The sequence below is a fragment of the Malaclemys terrapin genome, chromosome 1 (genome assembly GCF_027887155.1).
Source record: "Malaclemys terrapin pileata isolate rMalTer1 chromosome 1, rMalTer1.hap1, whole genome shotgun sequence".
NCBI classification, from domain to species: Eukaryota; Metazoa; Chordata; order Testudines; family Emydidae; genus Malaclemys; species Malaclemys terrapin.
Genome location: NC_071505.1, coordinates 97,254,214 through 97,270,365, shown reverse-complemented (window position 1 = coordinate 97,270,365; position 16,152 = coordinate 97,254,214). Strand labels below are relative to the sequence as shown.

At 45.7% G+C, this 16,152-nt stretch overlaps 1 protein-coding gene across 1 annotated transcript in view; it reads right to left on the bottom strand.

Annotated features, from left to right (window-relative positions):
* SYN3 (synapsin III) overlaps positions 1-16,152 on the bottom strand; it is a 265,520-nt gene that overhangs the window by 4,057 nt on the left and 245,311 nt on the right. Inside the window, exons 9-11 of the mRNA XM_054032562.1 lie at positions 12,851-12,925; positions 9,519-9,621; positions 3,471-3,605 (exon numbers count right to left, since the gene is read on the bottom strand). Of these exons, the coding sequence (XP_053888537.1) occupies positions 3,471-3,605; positions 9,519-9,621; positions 12,851-12,925 (313 nt within the window). The remainder of the gene's footprint in view (positions 1-3,470; positions 3,606-9,518; positions 9,622-12,850; positions 12,926-16,152) is intronic.

Genomic DNA, 16,152 nt, shown 5'->3' with positions numbered 1-16,152 from the left:
CTAGAGGAGAATGACTGTAGAGTTGCATTTTTTAAAAGTGGGTTTACAAACAGAGGAATTACCAGACTGGATCAAACCTGAGGCCCATCTAGCCCAGTGGCCAGCACCAGATGCTTCAGAAGTAGATATATGTAAGAATCCTGCACTAAACCTAACAGGTGTGGAGTTATCAGGTCTCATCCTGATTTCTAATAGTTAGAAATTGGCTTAAACCATAAGGTTTAATATCCCTTCCACATGGATTGTCAATTAATTATAACTCTGGAAATTCCTGACATCCCTATAATGTCCAATCCATTTTTCAATCTTGTTAAGTTCTTGGTCTCAATGACTTTCTGTGGCAGTGAATATCACAGTCTAGTTATTTCCTTTTATTGGTTTCCCACCTTTTAATTTCATTGAATGTCCCCTTGTTCTCTCCTAAGAGACAGGGAGAATAGGTGGACATCATTTCAGTCTCTCTTCCCAGGAGAGTGTTTCCAGGCCCTGGATCTTTCTCACCACCTTTTTCTGAGCCCCTTCTAGTTGTGCACTATCCATTGTTCAGCTGGGGTGATTAATACTGCAAACAGTATCCAGATAAGGCTGCACCACTGATTTGTATAAAGGCATTAGAATAGTCTCCATGTTGTTCACCATCCCATTTCTTACAAATCCTAACAACTTGTTTGATTTTTTTGCCTGCAGCTGTGCACTCAGCAGAGGTTTTCACTGAACTGCCTACTGTGAGGCCAGTTGAGTTGATACAGTTAATTTAAAACAAGTAGTTTAAATTTTCCCCTCCAATGTGCATTAATTTGCATTTATCAACACTGAATTTTGTTTGCCATTGTTTCTCTCATTCACCTAGCTTGGTTAGGTCTTGCTGAAGTTCCTCCCAGTCCTCTCTAATTTTGCTATCTATCTGCTCACTCTCCTTTTCTGATAATTAATAAACAGTTTAAACAACACGGGACTGTTGTGCAGAGGCCTGTACTCTAAGCTGTCCAAGGTAACAAGAGTCCAACTCAGCCTGTTACATAAAATTGTTTATGAAAGTCAGCAAAGTTGGAGCCACATAGACTGGTCCAAACTGGATTGTTTAGGTTAAAAGAACTGTTAAGGGGCCTTCAAGGCTCCTGGCAAAGTCATGGGTTGGCATGACAAGGAGCTAAACAAATCTAGAAATGGGAAGAAATGTTTAGAGTTGAAATCACCGACGAGTGTTTTAATTGGTTAATGTTATTGGGATGTGGTTGCCAACCCATCTTGGACATTGTTCATCTCGGAGTCACTAAATGGACGGAGGCCGGATGCGTGGGCTGGAAGGATTGAGCTTTGTCACTGTGGCTGCCACTCCCACCGTCTCTTGGGATCCACCGTGATACCGTTGGGCCTTTGTTGTCCTGTTCCTGAAAGGCAGCCTGACTACACTGGGCCAAAGAGAGGGAACCAAGTGACATTGCCACCAGCTTCAGCCAAATCCTGAACAATAGCTGGGATGTGAGACTTGGGTTCCTGCTGTCGCCCCTCCACTGTGTTTCTTTTTCTTTCCCCACCTTATTTCTGCTCTTTCCTTTCTGATTTCTGTCTAATATGCATCTGGCTTAGCCAGCCAAGACATGTCTTCCTTTCGCAACACTGTTATGAGCCTGGGACTGGAGAGGCAGCCACAAGCAATACTTCAAAGAGACCAAGACTACTATAGTTTGCCAGATCTCAGCGTGGCTGGTCAGACCATGTGCTGTGCCTGTGTTTCTCCAGCAGCAAGGGTGCAAGGGAAAGGCAACACCGGGCACAGAAGCTGCATTTTCTATCTTTACTGTTCTTTTCTCTCCTCTGCTGTGTGATTGTCTTGTTTTGTCTTAAACAAGGGAGGATTGGACTTTAGCAGCAACAGCTCCAGACCATCATAACTAACTTTTTCTTTTCCCCCCAAAAGACAGTTAATAATGCATCTTTAATTCCATCTAGCAGACTGTCCAACAGGGGTTCCTCCCTACATAAAGAACCAACTGACAGCTTCCAGGGAAAAGGGGAAGTGGTATTATTAAAATGAAAGTCTTACTTAATACTTTACTGCCTTGATTCTTCTCCAATCCCTCCTCCCTAGGTTCCTGCTATACACTTAAAAACGGTACTCGTATTCACAGATGTTTTTATTTAAACCCTGGCATGTTGTGCCATGGTGCAGTTCGGTCATTCGAAACTGCCATTGGCAAATGTTGCTCTAAAATAAGATGGGTTCAGTACTCAGCCTCGGGTGAGTGTGCGGTGAGGCGGGCGCACTAAACATGAAGCCTACTGGTCAGTTTAAAAGCAGAAATGATGGGTTCTGATGAACGGCAACATCAGCCAGGCCTTCTTTTCGGGGACTGGTGGCTGAGACCCAGGGTCTCTCTGAAGAAGCAGGGATGCCATTAGGGAAGGGCCTAACAGTGGCAGAAAGCCTCACTGGCTCCCTTTGGGATGCACCAGATTTCACCAGAGAGGCAAAGGTGGGAATAAACTCAATTGTGGGGATTGCTAACCTGTCAAGCTGGGATGGAGAGTTGCAGCCAAACTATAAAGAGTTCTAGAGTCTCCTCAATGGGCACACAGAACTTGTGTTAATATTCACTCATGGGAGCAGAGACCTTAAGAGTAGCAGGGGCTCCATCAGCAGTGAACAAGCCACATTGTTTGGCTTTATAGGTTACCGAGTCATGTATTGCTGGGGTCCAGCTAAGAATCTTCCCATTCTTTGTGGGCAGAGATGGGGGATAGGTTTTCTTTATAAACCCTGCAGAAGCTCTCAGACTTAACTCACCCTGGAGGGACAAGGTTATGATTCTGCCAGACTCTCCCTGGCATAGATTGGTCTAACTGCTCTTGACTGAAGTTATTTGATGCCATGTCTTTAAACTGATTCTATCGCCCTCTTCCCCAGTCCACAGTCCATCAGCACACTGCTGTCACCTACAAGGGAGCCTAGTTCAGCATGTCATTGCCTGCCATCATGCCACCCAACCTGAGTCGCCATAGCAACAGCTGCCCCATACGGCTTGGACATTTGGGAGCAGAAGATGCTCCTACGCTTGCCCTTTCTGCTGCCATTCCCTTGCCCACTCTCCACCCCTGAGTCCACCTCTTGCCAAACGGTTCTCCAATGTTTGTCTCGGATGATGCTTCTCTTTATAGTTTGTAGTCTTGGTCACAATCTGTACCCGGCCAAAAGGGCCCCGGGTAACTGTATGTGGTGGATAAGCTGAATGAGAATGTGATGCCCTGGTACTATGAATAGAGACAGTGCTCAGGAACAACCCATGAAGGGTTTATGGAAGAGCTACCCCTGCAACAGTAACAGCAGAACGATCCAATACTTTGCATGGGGTGACATCTCTGTCCAACAGCGCCGGAACGTTCAATCCACTCAGGTACATGATTGGCTGATCACTCCTGGGGGGTTTCAGAAAGCACCCACTTTTCTGAATGGCTCCATCCACTCTTACCCAAGGCCTCGGAGGTGAGGGGGTAGATCCTGCAGTCACAAGAAGTTGAGTCATTTTGGAGACAACCAGATCAGCTACGAGCTGTGTGTCCTCTTCCACGTGCTCCCCTATCAGGGGCATCGAGCTATCCATCACCTGCACAAAGAGAGAAAAGGACAGCTAGTAAGGCAGCTTCCTAGTGGCAGAGGCAGGTCTAGACACTCAATCTGATGCCAAGCTGTGTTACTTCATCCCCAGGCAACTATTCCCATCATTTGCCCACAACCTGAATCGGAGGGAGCTGCCTATCACAATGGCTGGTGCATATCTCAGTTTTTGAGAAATGCTGCCTCCTGCCAGTTGGAGCCCAGGCCTAGGCTTGATAAGTGTTTCTGGAGACTTTTTTTGACCAAACACACACAAACTAGATTCTTCCTACAGCCAGAGAGGCTGATTGAATGTCTTTCATTGATGGGTGTTTCTCTGGAGTTCAACTGTGGTGATATTTGCGGATGACACTCCGACAGGAAGGGTTCCAGGTATAAAGGAGAAAGGAAACAAACCGCAAAGAGACCCGTGCCGATTAGTGCCAGGGGGACTAGAGGCAACCAGGGCAAAGCTGGTAATCAATGCAAAGCTCTACAGGAAGTAAGGAAATAAACAACACAGGCACAAAATAGACAGGATGTCTCCAAACAGCAGTACCCATGCCATGAAAGTAAACTTCCTCTCAGCTGGTCTCTTTTACGCAGTGCTGACATTACTTTGCCATGTAAACACGCACTACAATTACCACAGGGAACGTGAGGAAGCAAAAGTTTGAAGGGATCCACAGTCTTAAAATGAGTGAGACCCACAGCTGTACGCCACCCCTGAAACATCACCATAATCATCAAAGTAGTTTGTCATATCCCAAAAGCTTTACAAACATTAACCAAGTCCCATGCAAAGCAGCTCATTATGGTGAAGCTAAGGTTCAGTTGGGGGTGCTTATTAACCTACCAGAATGTTAGGGTCTTTTAAGAAAACTAAACTTTACAAATCCAGGAAATGCAGCAGTAAGTTTGCATTTGTCAGATAAAGCTCTGACACACACAGATAACAATTGCAACTGCAAGTCTGCCCCACTAGAGCTCCAAGCGTACAGTCTGAACTGAGACGCTATTCCCAGCTCTGCCACTGGCTGGCTAGGTGACCTTGGGCAAGTCACTTCCCCCTCTGTGCCTCAGTTTCCCTAGCTGTAAAGTGGGGCTAATGACACAGACCTCCTTTTGTAAAGTGCTTTGAGATCTACTGATGAAAAGCACTCTGTAAGAGTTAGGTATTATTATTATTAAGCAGAACGTTTCGCATGTTTCTATAGTTAGGTTTAAGGAAGTCTGTTTGTGAAGTCAGTTCATCAACAGATGGTTCCAACCTGACCATCTGACATAGAGGTGACTTATTAATGGAGTAACTGTTCAACTCTCCTTAATTTGGTCTCCACTTTAGTTTTGTTACATATGAGCTTATATAAAATCCAGACGCTATGCCTGTGGACAGCTTTAATTTTGAAAATCTGATGAGAAGAGGACTGGTACCAAAATCCATTGCTTTCTTGAGTTATGGTCTAGGACAGGGGTGGCCAAACTGTATCTCCTGAGCTGCATGCAGCTCTTCCGAGGTTAATATGCAGCTTCTTACCTAAGCACTGATCCCAGGGCTGGAGCTATAGATGCTAACTTTCCAATGTCATGGGAGGTGCTCACTGCTCAACCCCCTGCTCTGCCCCAAGCCCTGCCCGCACTCCACTGCTTCCCCCAAGGCCCCTACCCCTTCCCCTTCCCCTGAGCCTGCCATGCCCTCGCTCCCCCCCCCATAGCCTCCTGCCAACTTGAAACAGCTGATGGAGGGGGGGAGTAGGCACTGATTGGTGGGAGCTGTCGGCAGGCAGGAGGCACTGGGGGCTGGGGAGTGGATGAGGGGAGCTGCTGACATATTACTGTGGCTCTTTGGCAATGTACATTGGTAAATTCTGGCTCCTTCTCAGGCTCAGGTTGGCCACCCCTGGTCTAGGATATGTGTGGAGCAGGTTAAATGAAAGTGGGGGTCAGATAAATATGTTAAATGTTCAAATCTGCTGTCATCTCCTCTGCTTCTTTGTAGAACAGGCTTCTTGAGGTCCAGAGATAGCTGGGTTTGGCTGCCACAAAGGTGTGGCAGCAGACTGGCTGGGAGAACTATAAAACATTGGACTTGAAATCTAACCTGATTTCTATTAGGGGGTCTTGCTAGCATGTAGCTCCACGAGGCATCCCCATTTCATTTGGCAATTCTGGAACCTGCTCATATGTAGGAAAGGACAGAGCCATGTCAACTTCATTTACCTTGTTAGTTTACTGTGAAAGGGATGGTTTATGACCACTAGATGGTGCCACTGTTCCCTTTAACAAGCCATTATCCAGTGAAGTAATCTGCTCACTCACTAACTCTGGGTGTAAATAACTGTGTAGTGATAGGTCTGTATTAAAAAAAACACCCATCTCATCTCTTCAACTTGGGAATTATTTCCCATCATTACTGCAGTAGCATGTGATATGCTGGCTGAAGTGAAAGGACAGGGTATCATTTAGAAACAGAGACATCCAGGCTGAATTAATCCTGTTTTAGGCTCATCAAAGTCAATGGAGCAACATCAGGCATTAGGTTGTTTCTATGTCTTATTTTGTGATTTCTGACTCAGCTCACTTCTGTGGTATTGATTGAGGGACCCCAAACACTGGGCTATCACTGACTAAGGCATGGGGAGGATGAAGCTAATAAGAAAGGACACAGTTTTTCTGGGCCAAATGTTTTTCAGTTGTGTCAGTGCAGCTACCTCAGAGTTATCCAGGTGCCAAGATCAGAATCTGGCCCCATAATGCTGAGATAAACCACCCAGATGGAATATATAAAATACAAACATATTCCTCTCATCTCTTCCCGAGAATGAGACCAAAGAACAGCTGAGGGAGAGGGGAAGATGTCAGCACACACAAACCCTGCCTTTGTAGTTGCCCAAGGTCAGTGGCTGTCTCCTGACACAGCTGCTGTTGCTCGATAAGATATCTCAGAGGGAACGGAAGGCGGCAAGGCAGAGAAGAGATCCAGGAAAACCCCTTCCCCGCCTTCTATCTTACACCAAGAGCTGGAGGCTGGGTTTGTTATTCCATGTTCTCATGTACGAGTGTCGAGGTGTTGGGTGATTAGAGGGAAGGAAGGAAACAGATGATTCGACAGATCAAAGGGATTGATACGACAATGGTGAAAGACTGGACAGGCCATCACGCAGAGCAGTAGAGTCCTTGTAGTGTGTGTGGCTAGATCCACAGAGCTCTACGATAACAATACATGTGGCACTGCTGGCCATGAGAGAAGAATAAAAAACATGAAGTCAATCCAATTTTGATTACTCTTTAGTTTCGTGGATCATTTTACAACCCCCATCCCCACCACCATCTGTAAAATGACTCATCATTGTGGAGTTATTTTAGATTACAAAAACAGGCCAGATTTTCAGGTGCACAGCCCCCAACAGGCACCCAGTGCACTGAGCAACGTTGAAAATCTGGCCACTCCTCCAGGTGCCTAAAGAGGAGTGAAACTCTTTTGAAAACTTGGCCTCCATTGGGGGTGCTGAGCCCTTCTGAAAATGCCAGGCTCAGTGACAAAGCCCTTTAGTGCGGAGAAAGAAATACCAGTATGCTGAATCAAAGTCAGCGCTTCTCTGCATGAGTGAAGAGCGCTGAAATCAAGGGAAGTGACTCGACGTCTGAATGTAGCCCTTAAAGTACCGTGAAACTACCCCAACGCCACGTGGCAAATAAAGATGGTGAGTTCAGCTAATACTAAAGGTATGGAAATCAGGTCGAAGATAAATTTATATGAATTACTTCAGATTTCTGGATGGCATAATCCTCCTTTCTTGTGCTCAACCTCCTCTCTCCTAATCTGAGCCCCTGTTTGCCATAAGCAATGGTGATAAGTCTCACAAAACACAGATCTGGCTGTATTTCACATTGTGAGTTCTCAGGGAACAGTTTTCACATTGTGAAAATTCATTCCTTGGTTCCATGCCATTGTGCAATCTTTACCTTTTATTTATTGAGTGAATTTTGGAGTCATTTCTTGCAAATTTTCCTTCTCACAAAGTGAAATGCAGCTGATTGGGCTGTCACACTCCCCTCCCCAACAAAACAAAACACAGAACAACCAACCCACCAGCTTCTGGCCAAAAAAAAAAGCCCACTCAAGGAACTGGACTGGGGGAAAGTAATTACAGTACTTCTCAGCTTCTCTCTCAGAACTGGCATAAAGTAGAAAATGTGCCTGCTTTGCTTTGTTCTACTCTATTCCATTCATGTTCCCATACAGTGCCGAGCAGTCTGGTATCTGAACTCCTGCTGAACCCCTGGCATAGCAGACCCTCTGGGCCAGATCCTTAGCTGGTGGAATTTGGCTTAGCTCAGTTGAAATCAGCGTGGCGCCTCTGATTGGTAACAGCTGACCTCACTCCGTGTGTTTTGTTCAGTGTAGAATCATGGTGTAATACGTGTGCAGGTGTGCGTTTCTGTCTGTGTGTGCAATGTGGTAATGGGTGTAAGTCTATGGGCGTGCCCTCGACTCAGTGACACAAACGTGGAAGCAGGTTTCAACTCCACCCCCATCCCGAAGTCATACACAGACGCAGGTGTGCAATCCTCCCCTCCCCCCCCCCACACACACTGAGGCAGACATGTACACATGCACATGGACATCCATACCCATACAAAGGCAGATGGGTCAAACTCCCCACCCCACATACAAAACCACACAGGAAGATGTGTATGTACATACAGGCACCCATGCGTTCAGAGAGGCAGGTGTGCGTACCTTCTTACCTTCCCCCAGACACAGGCAGGTGTATACACACACACACACACACACACACACACACACACACAAGTATGTTGAGTTTAAAAGGCTCGATTCTGGGGTGGGGTTTGAAGAGGAGCAGCTCCACCAAAAGCTGCTGCCAACTTACATAAAGGAGTCAGAATGACAGCAGCACCCCTCTTGCCATTTGGAAGAAGCAGGCAAATGTTTTCATTGCTGGCAGAGCACTTGTATTACACGACCTCTGACAGGTCCCTGGTCCCCGAGGAGGAGATGCACAAGACTGGAATGTGCAGTCGCCGTAAGGCTCATGTGGTTCTCATCAGCTTCCCAAGCCTCGGTGGGTGGGAGTGCTCTCCCACACATAGCTTTCTAATGTGTCAGCACCCTCGAACGAAACGGCAGGCCAGCTTTGCTCATCTTCCTCTGCCTGGGCTGTGTTGGTGGAGTTCACAGCAGGTCAGATGCTGAGCCTCACTTCCAATAACATCACATGGAGCAGAGGACACTAGCTCACTTGCCAGATTTGGTCATGCCCGGAGTGGCTCTTGAGTTTCCAATTTGATTTTCCTGCCAGCTTTTCAGGACCCGTCCTGTTCCAATGACCTGGATCATGTTACCCAGTCCCATGTTCAACTCCCTGGCATGGGAAGTATCACTTTGAACGCTTGCCTTCTCAACCACAGCTTGTGCAGCTGATGTGACTGGAACCCACAAACTCTCTTGGGGGCTTGTCTTGCTTATCTGCTAGCTCAATAAACTCAGGCCTGGGCAAACGATTTTAAGGGGTGCATCCAGAGTCTGATGAAGACAACAAGGCTCATTCATGCTACTTATAGTCCTCTTCCCTACAGCTCTAGTTCCATCCAGTTCATCGTTGGCTCCTATGTGATATGCACCCTGCTTGTGACTGACTCCTGAGCCTGACTTCTAATCTTAACATCGACCAGGAGCCCATTCACAGGTATCTGGCAATTTGGTTGCGACTCACAGTTAGTCCTTGCTTGGGCACATTAGTTGAAATGATCCTGGTCACTGTGAGGAGAAAATGACTGGGTCAAGGGGCAGAGCGTGTACTTAGAGTATGTCTGACTGTCTGAGCATGCGTGGGAGAGTTTGTGTTTGTGGATGTACTCGGATGAAGTAGACATGAACTCCAGTCACTCAAGCTCTCACCTCAATGATATAGTCCTTCCCATCTTTGCTGTGGACAGCTTTGACGGCACAAATATCGAGGCCTCCAAACATCTCGGCGCAGGAGTCCGCCCAGAGTCTGTACCTGCAGAATCCACACAGACATATGGCTGGGAATTATCTGGCTGCTCAAGGATTAAAATAAGGTCTCCATGCTAGTAGGGTGCCAACTTTCTCAGCCTCCCACCAAATATAGACCCCCCACCCTCTGCCTTATTCAACCGCAATAAGATAGATATCATGACCTTTAATATTGATTCACCATCACCAGTACGGATAGAGGATTATGTTCTCACCAATGTAGAAACATTCATATACTTAGGCAGCACCATCAGCCAGGATGGTGGAACAAGCCAGGACATCCGGAACAAAATCAATGCAGCCAGGAACACCTTCAGGAGCTTAAATACAGTCTGGAAATCATCAAAATACAACACCAAAACCAAACTCAAGATTCATCAGAGCTGCGTACTTTCAACATTACTTTATAGTGCAGAATGCTGGGGAATGAAAAAGTATGACATGTCCAAACTGTCTTCATTCCATACCACCTGCCTCAGAAAAATCCTTTGTATCTTTTGGCCCAGAACAATCTCAAGCCAAGATCTATTGACACAGTGCAACCAAGAGGACATGAGCACCATCATTGCCAGGAGGTGTTAGAGATGGATTGGCCATGTGCTTTGGATGGAAACGGATTCCATCACCAGAGTAGTAATAAGATGGACACCTGAAGGCAAGCAAAAATGAGGCCACCCGAAAAAAACATGGCGAAGAGCTGTGGAAGCCGAGTTGAAAAACTGGGGAACCATTGAAAGACTTGTCAGAAACAGACAGGATCGGAGGAACTACACCACTGCATAATGGGAACATGATGATGATGATGATGACCCTCTGCCTTTGGAAGTGTATTGAACGTTCTTCACAGCAACTCAGAGTTATGATGATGAGACATCCCCTCCCTCTATTCTACAGGCAATGGAGGAAATAGGAGATCTTGCATGATGAACGCCTACATTTTCCTTCATTGCACATCAACTCTCTACTACTACTTATATCCCCTCGAACCACCTGAAATCATTTCTATCTCTCACCGGTATTTACACACCTCAAATCTCCCCCACTTACGTGTCACTTAGCCAAGCTGTAAATGTTTAGTTCATTTTATCTTTCCTCAGAAGAAAGTCCCTGAAATTGTTATTGCTCTGCCCTGAATTCCCCCCCCTCCCCTCCCCCCCCCGTAGACAACTTTCTGATGCTGAGATGCCCGGCAGTTGGCATGTTCTAGGTGTGGAGAGCCAGAGTGGAGCTCTATAGTGAGTGGCTATTACCTCGCTGTTCTGTTACATGATGTCTCTGAATATACAGCCCCAAACTGCACAGGCTTTTTCATTTGTTTCCTCTACATCACCACCCTGCAAGCTGTTCCCAATAACCCCTATATTCATTTAATATTACTGCTTTCCAAGTATTTCCCTCCTGTTGAATATATGCTGCTGTGTCAGAGTGAGAGTAGGAGGTGCTATATAATGGGAGCCCCTGCTTCCAGCTGTCCTAGCACGGGAACATGAGCTGGCAGGAGCAGGAGGCCATGTATGATGGGGTGCCCCCTCAGCTGTCTCTGCACTGGAAGAGGAGAGGGAATGACAAGAGATGCATTATGATGGCGACCATGCTCCCTCAGCTGTCCCTACATTGGAACAGGAGAGGGAATGAGTTTTGCTTGTTTTCTTTCTGTGCAGCTGTGCGGTGGTCCTGACCATTTCAATACAAAAAATCTCAAAGCAGAAGATCTGCAAGCAGGACTCTCACACTGAGTGGAAATTGAAACAGGCAAACACTGAGGATCTCAGAGCTACCTATGCAGACCTAAAGGGGAAGGAGAAAAGAGCCTATGATCTTGAAGGCAACCAGAGCACCTGTAGTTTGATCTTCATGATCTAATGATGAACCTGCAAGAACACAGGATCATATACGGATGGGGCAAGAAAACAGAATATACAATTAATAAATCCTTCCTTGTCACTCCCTCCTCAATGAGGAGACAAAGCGAAGCCACACCCCCACTCAGAGGAGGTAATCATAGAATCATAGAACTGGAAGGGACCTCGAGAGGTCATCTAGTCCAGTCCCCTGCACTCATAGCAGGACTAAGTACTATCTAGACCATCCCTGACAGGTGTTTGTCTAACCTGCTCTTAAAAATCTCCAATAATGGAGATTCCACAACCTCCCTAAGCAATTTATTCCAGTGCTTAACCACCCTGACAGTTAGGAAGTTTTTCCTGATGTCCAACCTAAACCTCCCTTGCTGCAATTTAAGCCTGTTGCTTCTTGTCCTATCCTAGAGGTTAAGAAGAACAATTTTTCTCTCTCCTCCTTGTAACAACCTTTTACTTTTACTTGAATTCTGTTATCATGTCCCCTCTCAGTCTTCTCTTCCCCAGACTAAAAAAAACCCCAATTTTTTTCAATCTTCCCATATAGGTCATATTATCTAGACCTTTAATCATTTTTGTTGCTCTTCTCTGGAATAGGAGGCTATTTCAGCCCCCATCATCTGTACAGTTATGAAACTTGTTAAATCACAATAAATTCACCCCAGTAAGCAGGCTCTTTCCAACCCTGGGTTTGTATGGAGGAGGTGGGCAGCAGGAATGCGCTGTTTACACTGGGGATTAACTCTGTGAATCAAGCAGGATGCCCATGCTAATGCACTAAGCGCTGCAAGGCCCATTCATGTGCAGCTGCAACTGGATGCTGGTCATGTACCACAGGGCAGCTTCTTGGGAGCCAGGTATATTCTGGAGGGAAGCTTGAGGGTGTCTGGGTTCAAAATCCAGGCTAAGCCACAAATGAAATGGGGCTGGTGGTCTCACCAAGTTTACTAATGGACATTCGTCCATATCAACCACCCTTTCTCCTGAGAGGCAGAATTTTCAGATGCCCAGAGGTGGAATAGCAGAGGCTGCTCCTGGTGAGCACTCCGATGCACAGGAACAGCCGGGATAGGAATAGCAGAGGTGCCGCAGGTTAGAATTAAGCACAGTGGCCGATGTGTATATACTTATGCATGTGTTTGTAGGGGAGTTAAATTTGCACTTGATTTGTCACCATGATACCTGGATTTAGCCAGCACTGTCAACCCCTCATTTTTGCCCAGTATTCAGCAAAGTATTTGAGCATGTGCTTACGTTCACCCCTATTCAGCAAAGCACTTAACCACACTTAACTTTAAGCATGTGCTTAAGTCGTGCTGTAGCTTCAGTATCAGCTTTGCTCTTTCTTTTTTGAAAGCCCCTTCTCTTCCTTACCTCTCTGTCATTGCGATCTGCTCCAGCATGGCAGAACCTGTGTTTGCCTTCCAGTTTCCAGAGATGGACGTCCTCCTGGGAAAACAAACCAATCACAGGATGACAAACCAACCCCTCCAAAGAGGTAGTTTTCACACCTAACTCAGTGTGTGTGGGGAACATGGGTGATTCAGCAGGGTGTCCTTTCCAGTCCTACAGTCCACAGTGCTCCCAACAAATTCTGATCATCCAGTAAATGAAAGACTCAAACTAGGAGCAAGGAACTAAGAACCTCAATGCATCTTTTGTCTGCAGCTGGGTGGGTGACATATAGTGGCCTTGTGAATACTTTTCTCCTTTTACACATCAGATCCTGAAAAGCCGAGATGACTGCAAAACGCCTCTGGGATAATTAACCTTATGCTCTGCACTGTAGAATCTAAGCATATGTAATTCTCCTGGCAAAGATGTGACTGAAAAGATACATAGAAGTCAGATATAAACTACTCTCTGAGGTTGGCTTCTATTGTAGTGGTGGCCTGGAAAGTGTCTGTCTGTCCCCTCTTTTTTAATCTCAATGGCCCACCTGCTCTGGGACCCACCCGCCAACTTCTCCCAAAGGTTTTTTAGAGTTGTAAAATGCTCCAAATCTCCTTCATTGTAACTGGCTGTGAATTTCAACAGAAGATGCCGCTGCTGGCAAATTCTGAGCTCTGTATTTGTCTGTCAAGTGCTGGGCTAGTTCATTTCTTTGCACTTAGGAAGAAGGCAGACTTTACACAGCCTGCAATGATAGCACCTTGTGCTGTAGTTCTGCCAGAGCTCACAAGATTCCTGAGTATGGTTTCGGGGAGGAAAGTGCTGTAGTAGTTGTAAGATATTATCCCATCAGTGTGTTTGATACACCCATGAAACACTCCTATGCTGCAGAAAGCATGCATGGTGATTCAGTGGGTGGCACTCTTTTTCCTGCACCATTATCCAATGTAGCAGTGTGGTGCTGAGAGATGCGGATTGCTGCTGACATAATCTTTTCAGTGAAATGTAGAAAAGTCCTAATCATTTTTGGTCATTAAAGATCACAAGGCACTTTTCACAAGAGCAGAGGTGTTAAACCTGGTGTCCAGGCTAAATTCAAAGTTGGGTCATTACATTTTGCCCACTTAAAATTTCCTGAGAAATGTTTCAAATAGATATGGCCTCCTTCTTCCTTTTCTCCTCTAACCTAATATGTATGTACTGCTGCTGCAAACTGTTAAATGACTCCTGGGATCCAACTCAGAAGGGGTGAAGTGATTCCTGAGTATGGTTTAGACTAGTATCTGGGGAGGAAAGTGCTGTATTATTTGTAAGATATTATCACATGCTGTACTATTGGTTATCACACATACAAACCCTCCTGTCCTATTACCAAAACTGTTCACCTTCCTGACCTTTTCTTTAAGCAACAGAATCCTCCCCCTTTGAGGTTTCTGAGCCTTTTCCATTACCTAAGGACAGTGTTCAACTCTCAGCCTCTCTTTCCTTCTGTTTCCCTAAGTTATGCTCCTTTCTGGGGTTGTGTTTCTCAGCTTTTCAGTAGGAATGGCTCTTTATTTGTAATATGTGGGTTCAGAAAATTGCCCTGTAGTGATTGATGACATCCAAATTCTCATCAGTGATGAGAACTTCCAGATTCAGATTAGTAACACAATGATGGAATATGTAAACAGATACCCCATCAAAAAACAAAAAACAAAAACAGCTATACTATGGTGTAATACAAGGAAATTCCATGTGGGGGAGCTCCAGAGAGTGCAGCTTTGCTGCAGTGGTTGGTTTATCTAGTTGTTTGTTTGAGCCAATCTGATGTTCTAGTCCAGATGCTTCATCTAGAACTAAAAGTTTCATTCAAATATAAAAAAAATCTTAAAAAGAGACTCTCAAAAGCCGTCCTGACCATTAACATAAGCTCCACCACATCTTCATGAAATCCACTCCCTTCCCAGCATGAGAGAGCAGGTGAGTCTTGCAGCATGGCACCAAATTAAGGCTTTGGCAAACCAAGGTAGAAGTGAATTAGAGAGGCAAGGGCTCCTCATTGAGAAGGCCCTGCCACCAGACCTCTCCTGTTTATACCAGAGGCTCTTAGCTTGAATGGCTCCAATGGCCCTAATTGCCATGGTGGTCAAACAAATAAAAGTGGCCTCTCGAATAAAAGGGACCCAGACCATGTAGGGCTTTATAGGTCAAGGCCAACACCTTAAATTTCACCTGAAAATGAACTACTAGACAGTGTGAATCATGAAGCACTGGTGTAATATGCTCACTGTGGGAATCACCACTTCATAACTGGGCCATTCCATTCTACTGTAGCTCAGTTTCTGGCTCCACTGCAGCCATTCAACTGCAAGAGGACAAGAGCACGAACATCAGGAGTGAGATATAAAAAAAAGGGTACAACCCTCTTGTTAAGTGCAGAGGGCAAGGGGTATTCTTGGCAACTGCTGCTACCAACCTGGGGTACTCAGAAGCAGCTGGCAGTCCAGCGCGACCCTCAGGTTGCAAGCCTTAAAAAAAACATGGTAAACATCCCACCCCATTGGATGGGATGCTGATATAATTTTTGCCACTTCTTTCAGTTGTGATGCACAATTATTATTTGAGTTTTATCTGGTTCACCAGCGTTATGAGGTTCCCCAAACCCATTCAGTGGAATTATAGGCGTGTGTCACATGGCTATTTATCTGTTGTTTTCAGCGTGGCTTTAGTTATAGGCTAAGCAGGTGTTCACCATCAGTGTAAGTCTGGAGTAACTCCACCGAAGTCAATGGGAATCTGAACTCAGTCTCTCAGGCACGGGTTGGAAGAAAGTATACTTGCATCTGGAGTGGGGAGGGATGATCTAGTCACCCTGTAGTATCCTCCCGCTGTCAAACCCTGGAGGCAGAGTAGACAAATTCCAGAGAGAACTGTGTAAACAGTCCTCAGGAGGAAGTGAGCTTTTGAGTTTTTGCATGTGTGGGAGGCAGTATGAAAACACAGGGACTGATTCCATTGCACTCAGACCAAGAGAGTCCTCTCTCTGACAGACATTACAGCAGACACTGGTATTCTCAAACTTAAAGGCCAAGATGTTCCAGAGAGCCCAGTGATTTTGGATGCCTTCATTTTTGAGAACCCAACTTGAAACACTTTCAAGGGGCCCGATTGTCAGTGGCTGGATGCCCTCACCTCTCTCATATGACATACAATGGACTTGTTTATCCCATAGAAAAAGTCTATTTTCAGTCTGGCACTGGGATAAACTCCATTACCAGATACCTTTCATAGGGAACAATCAG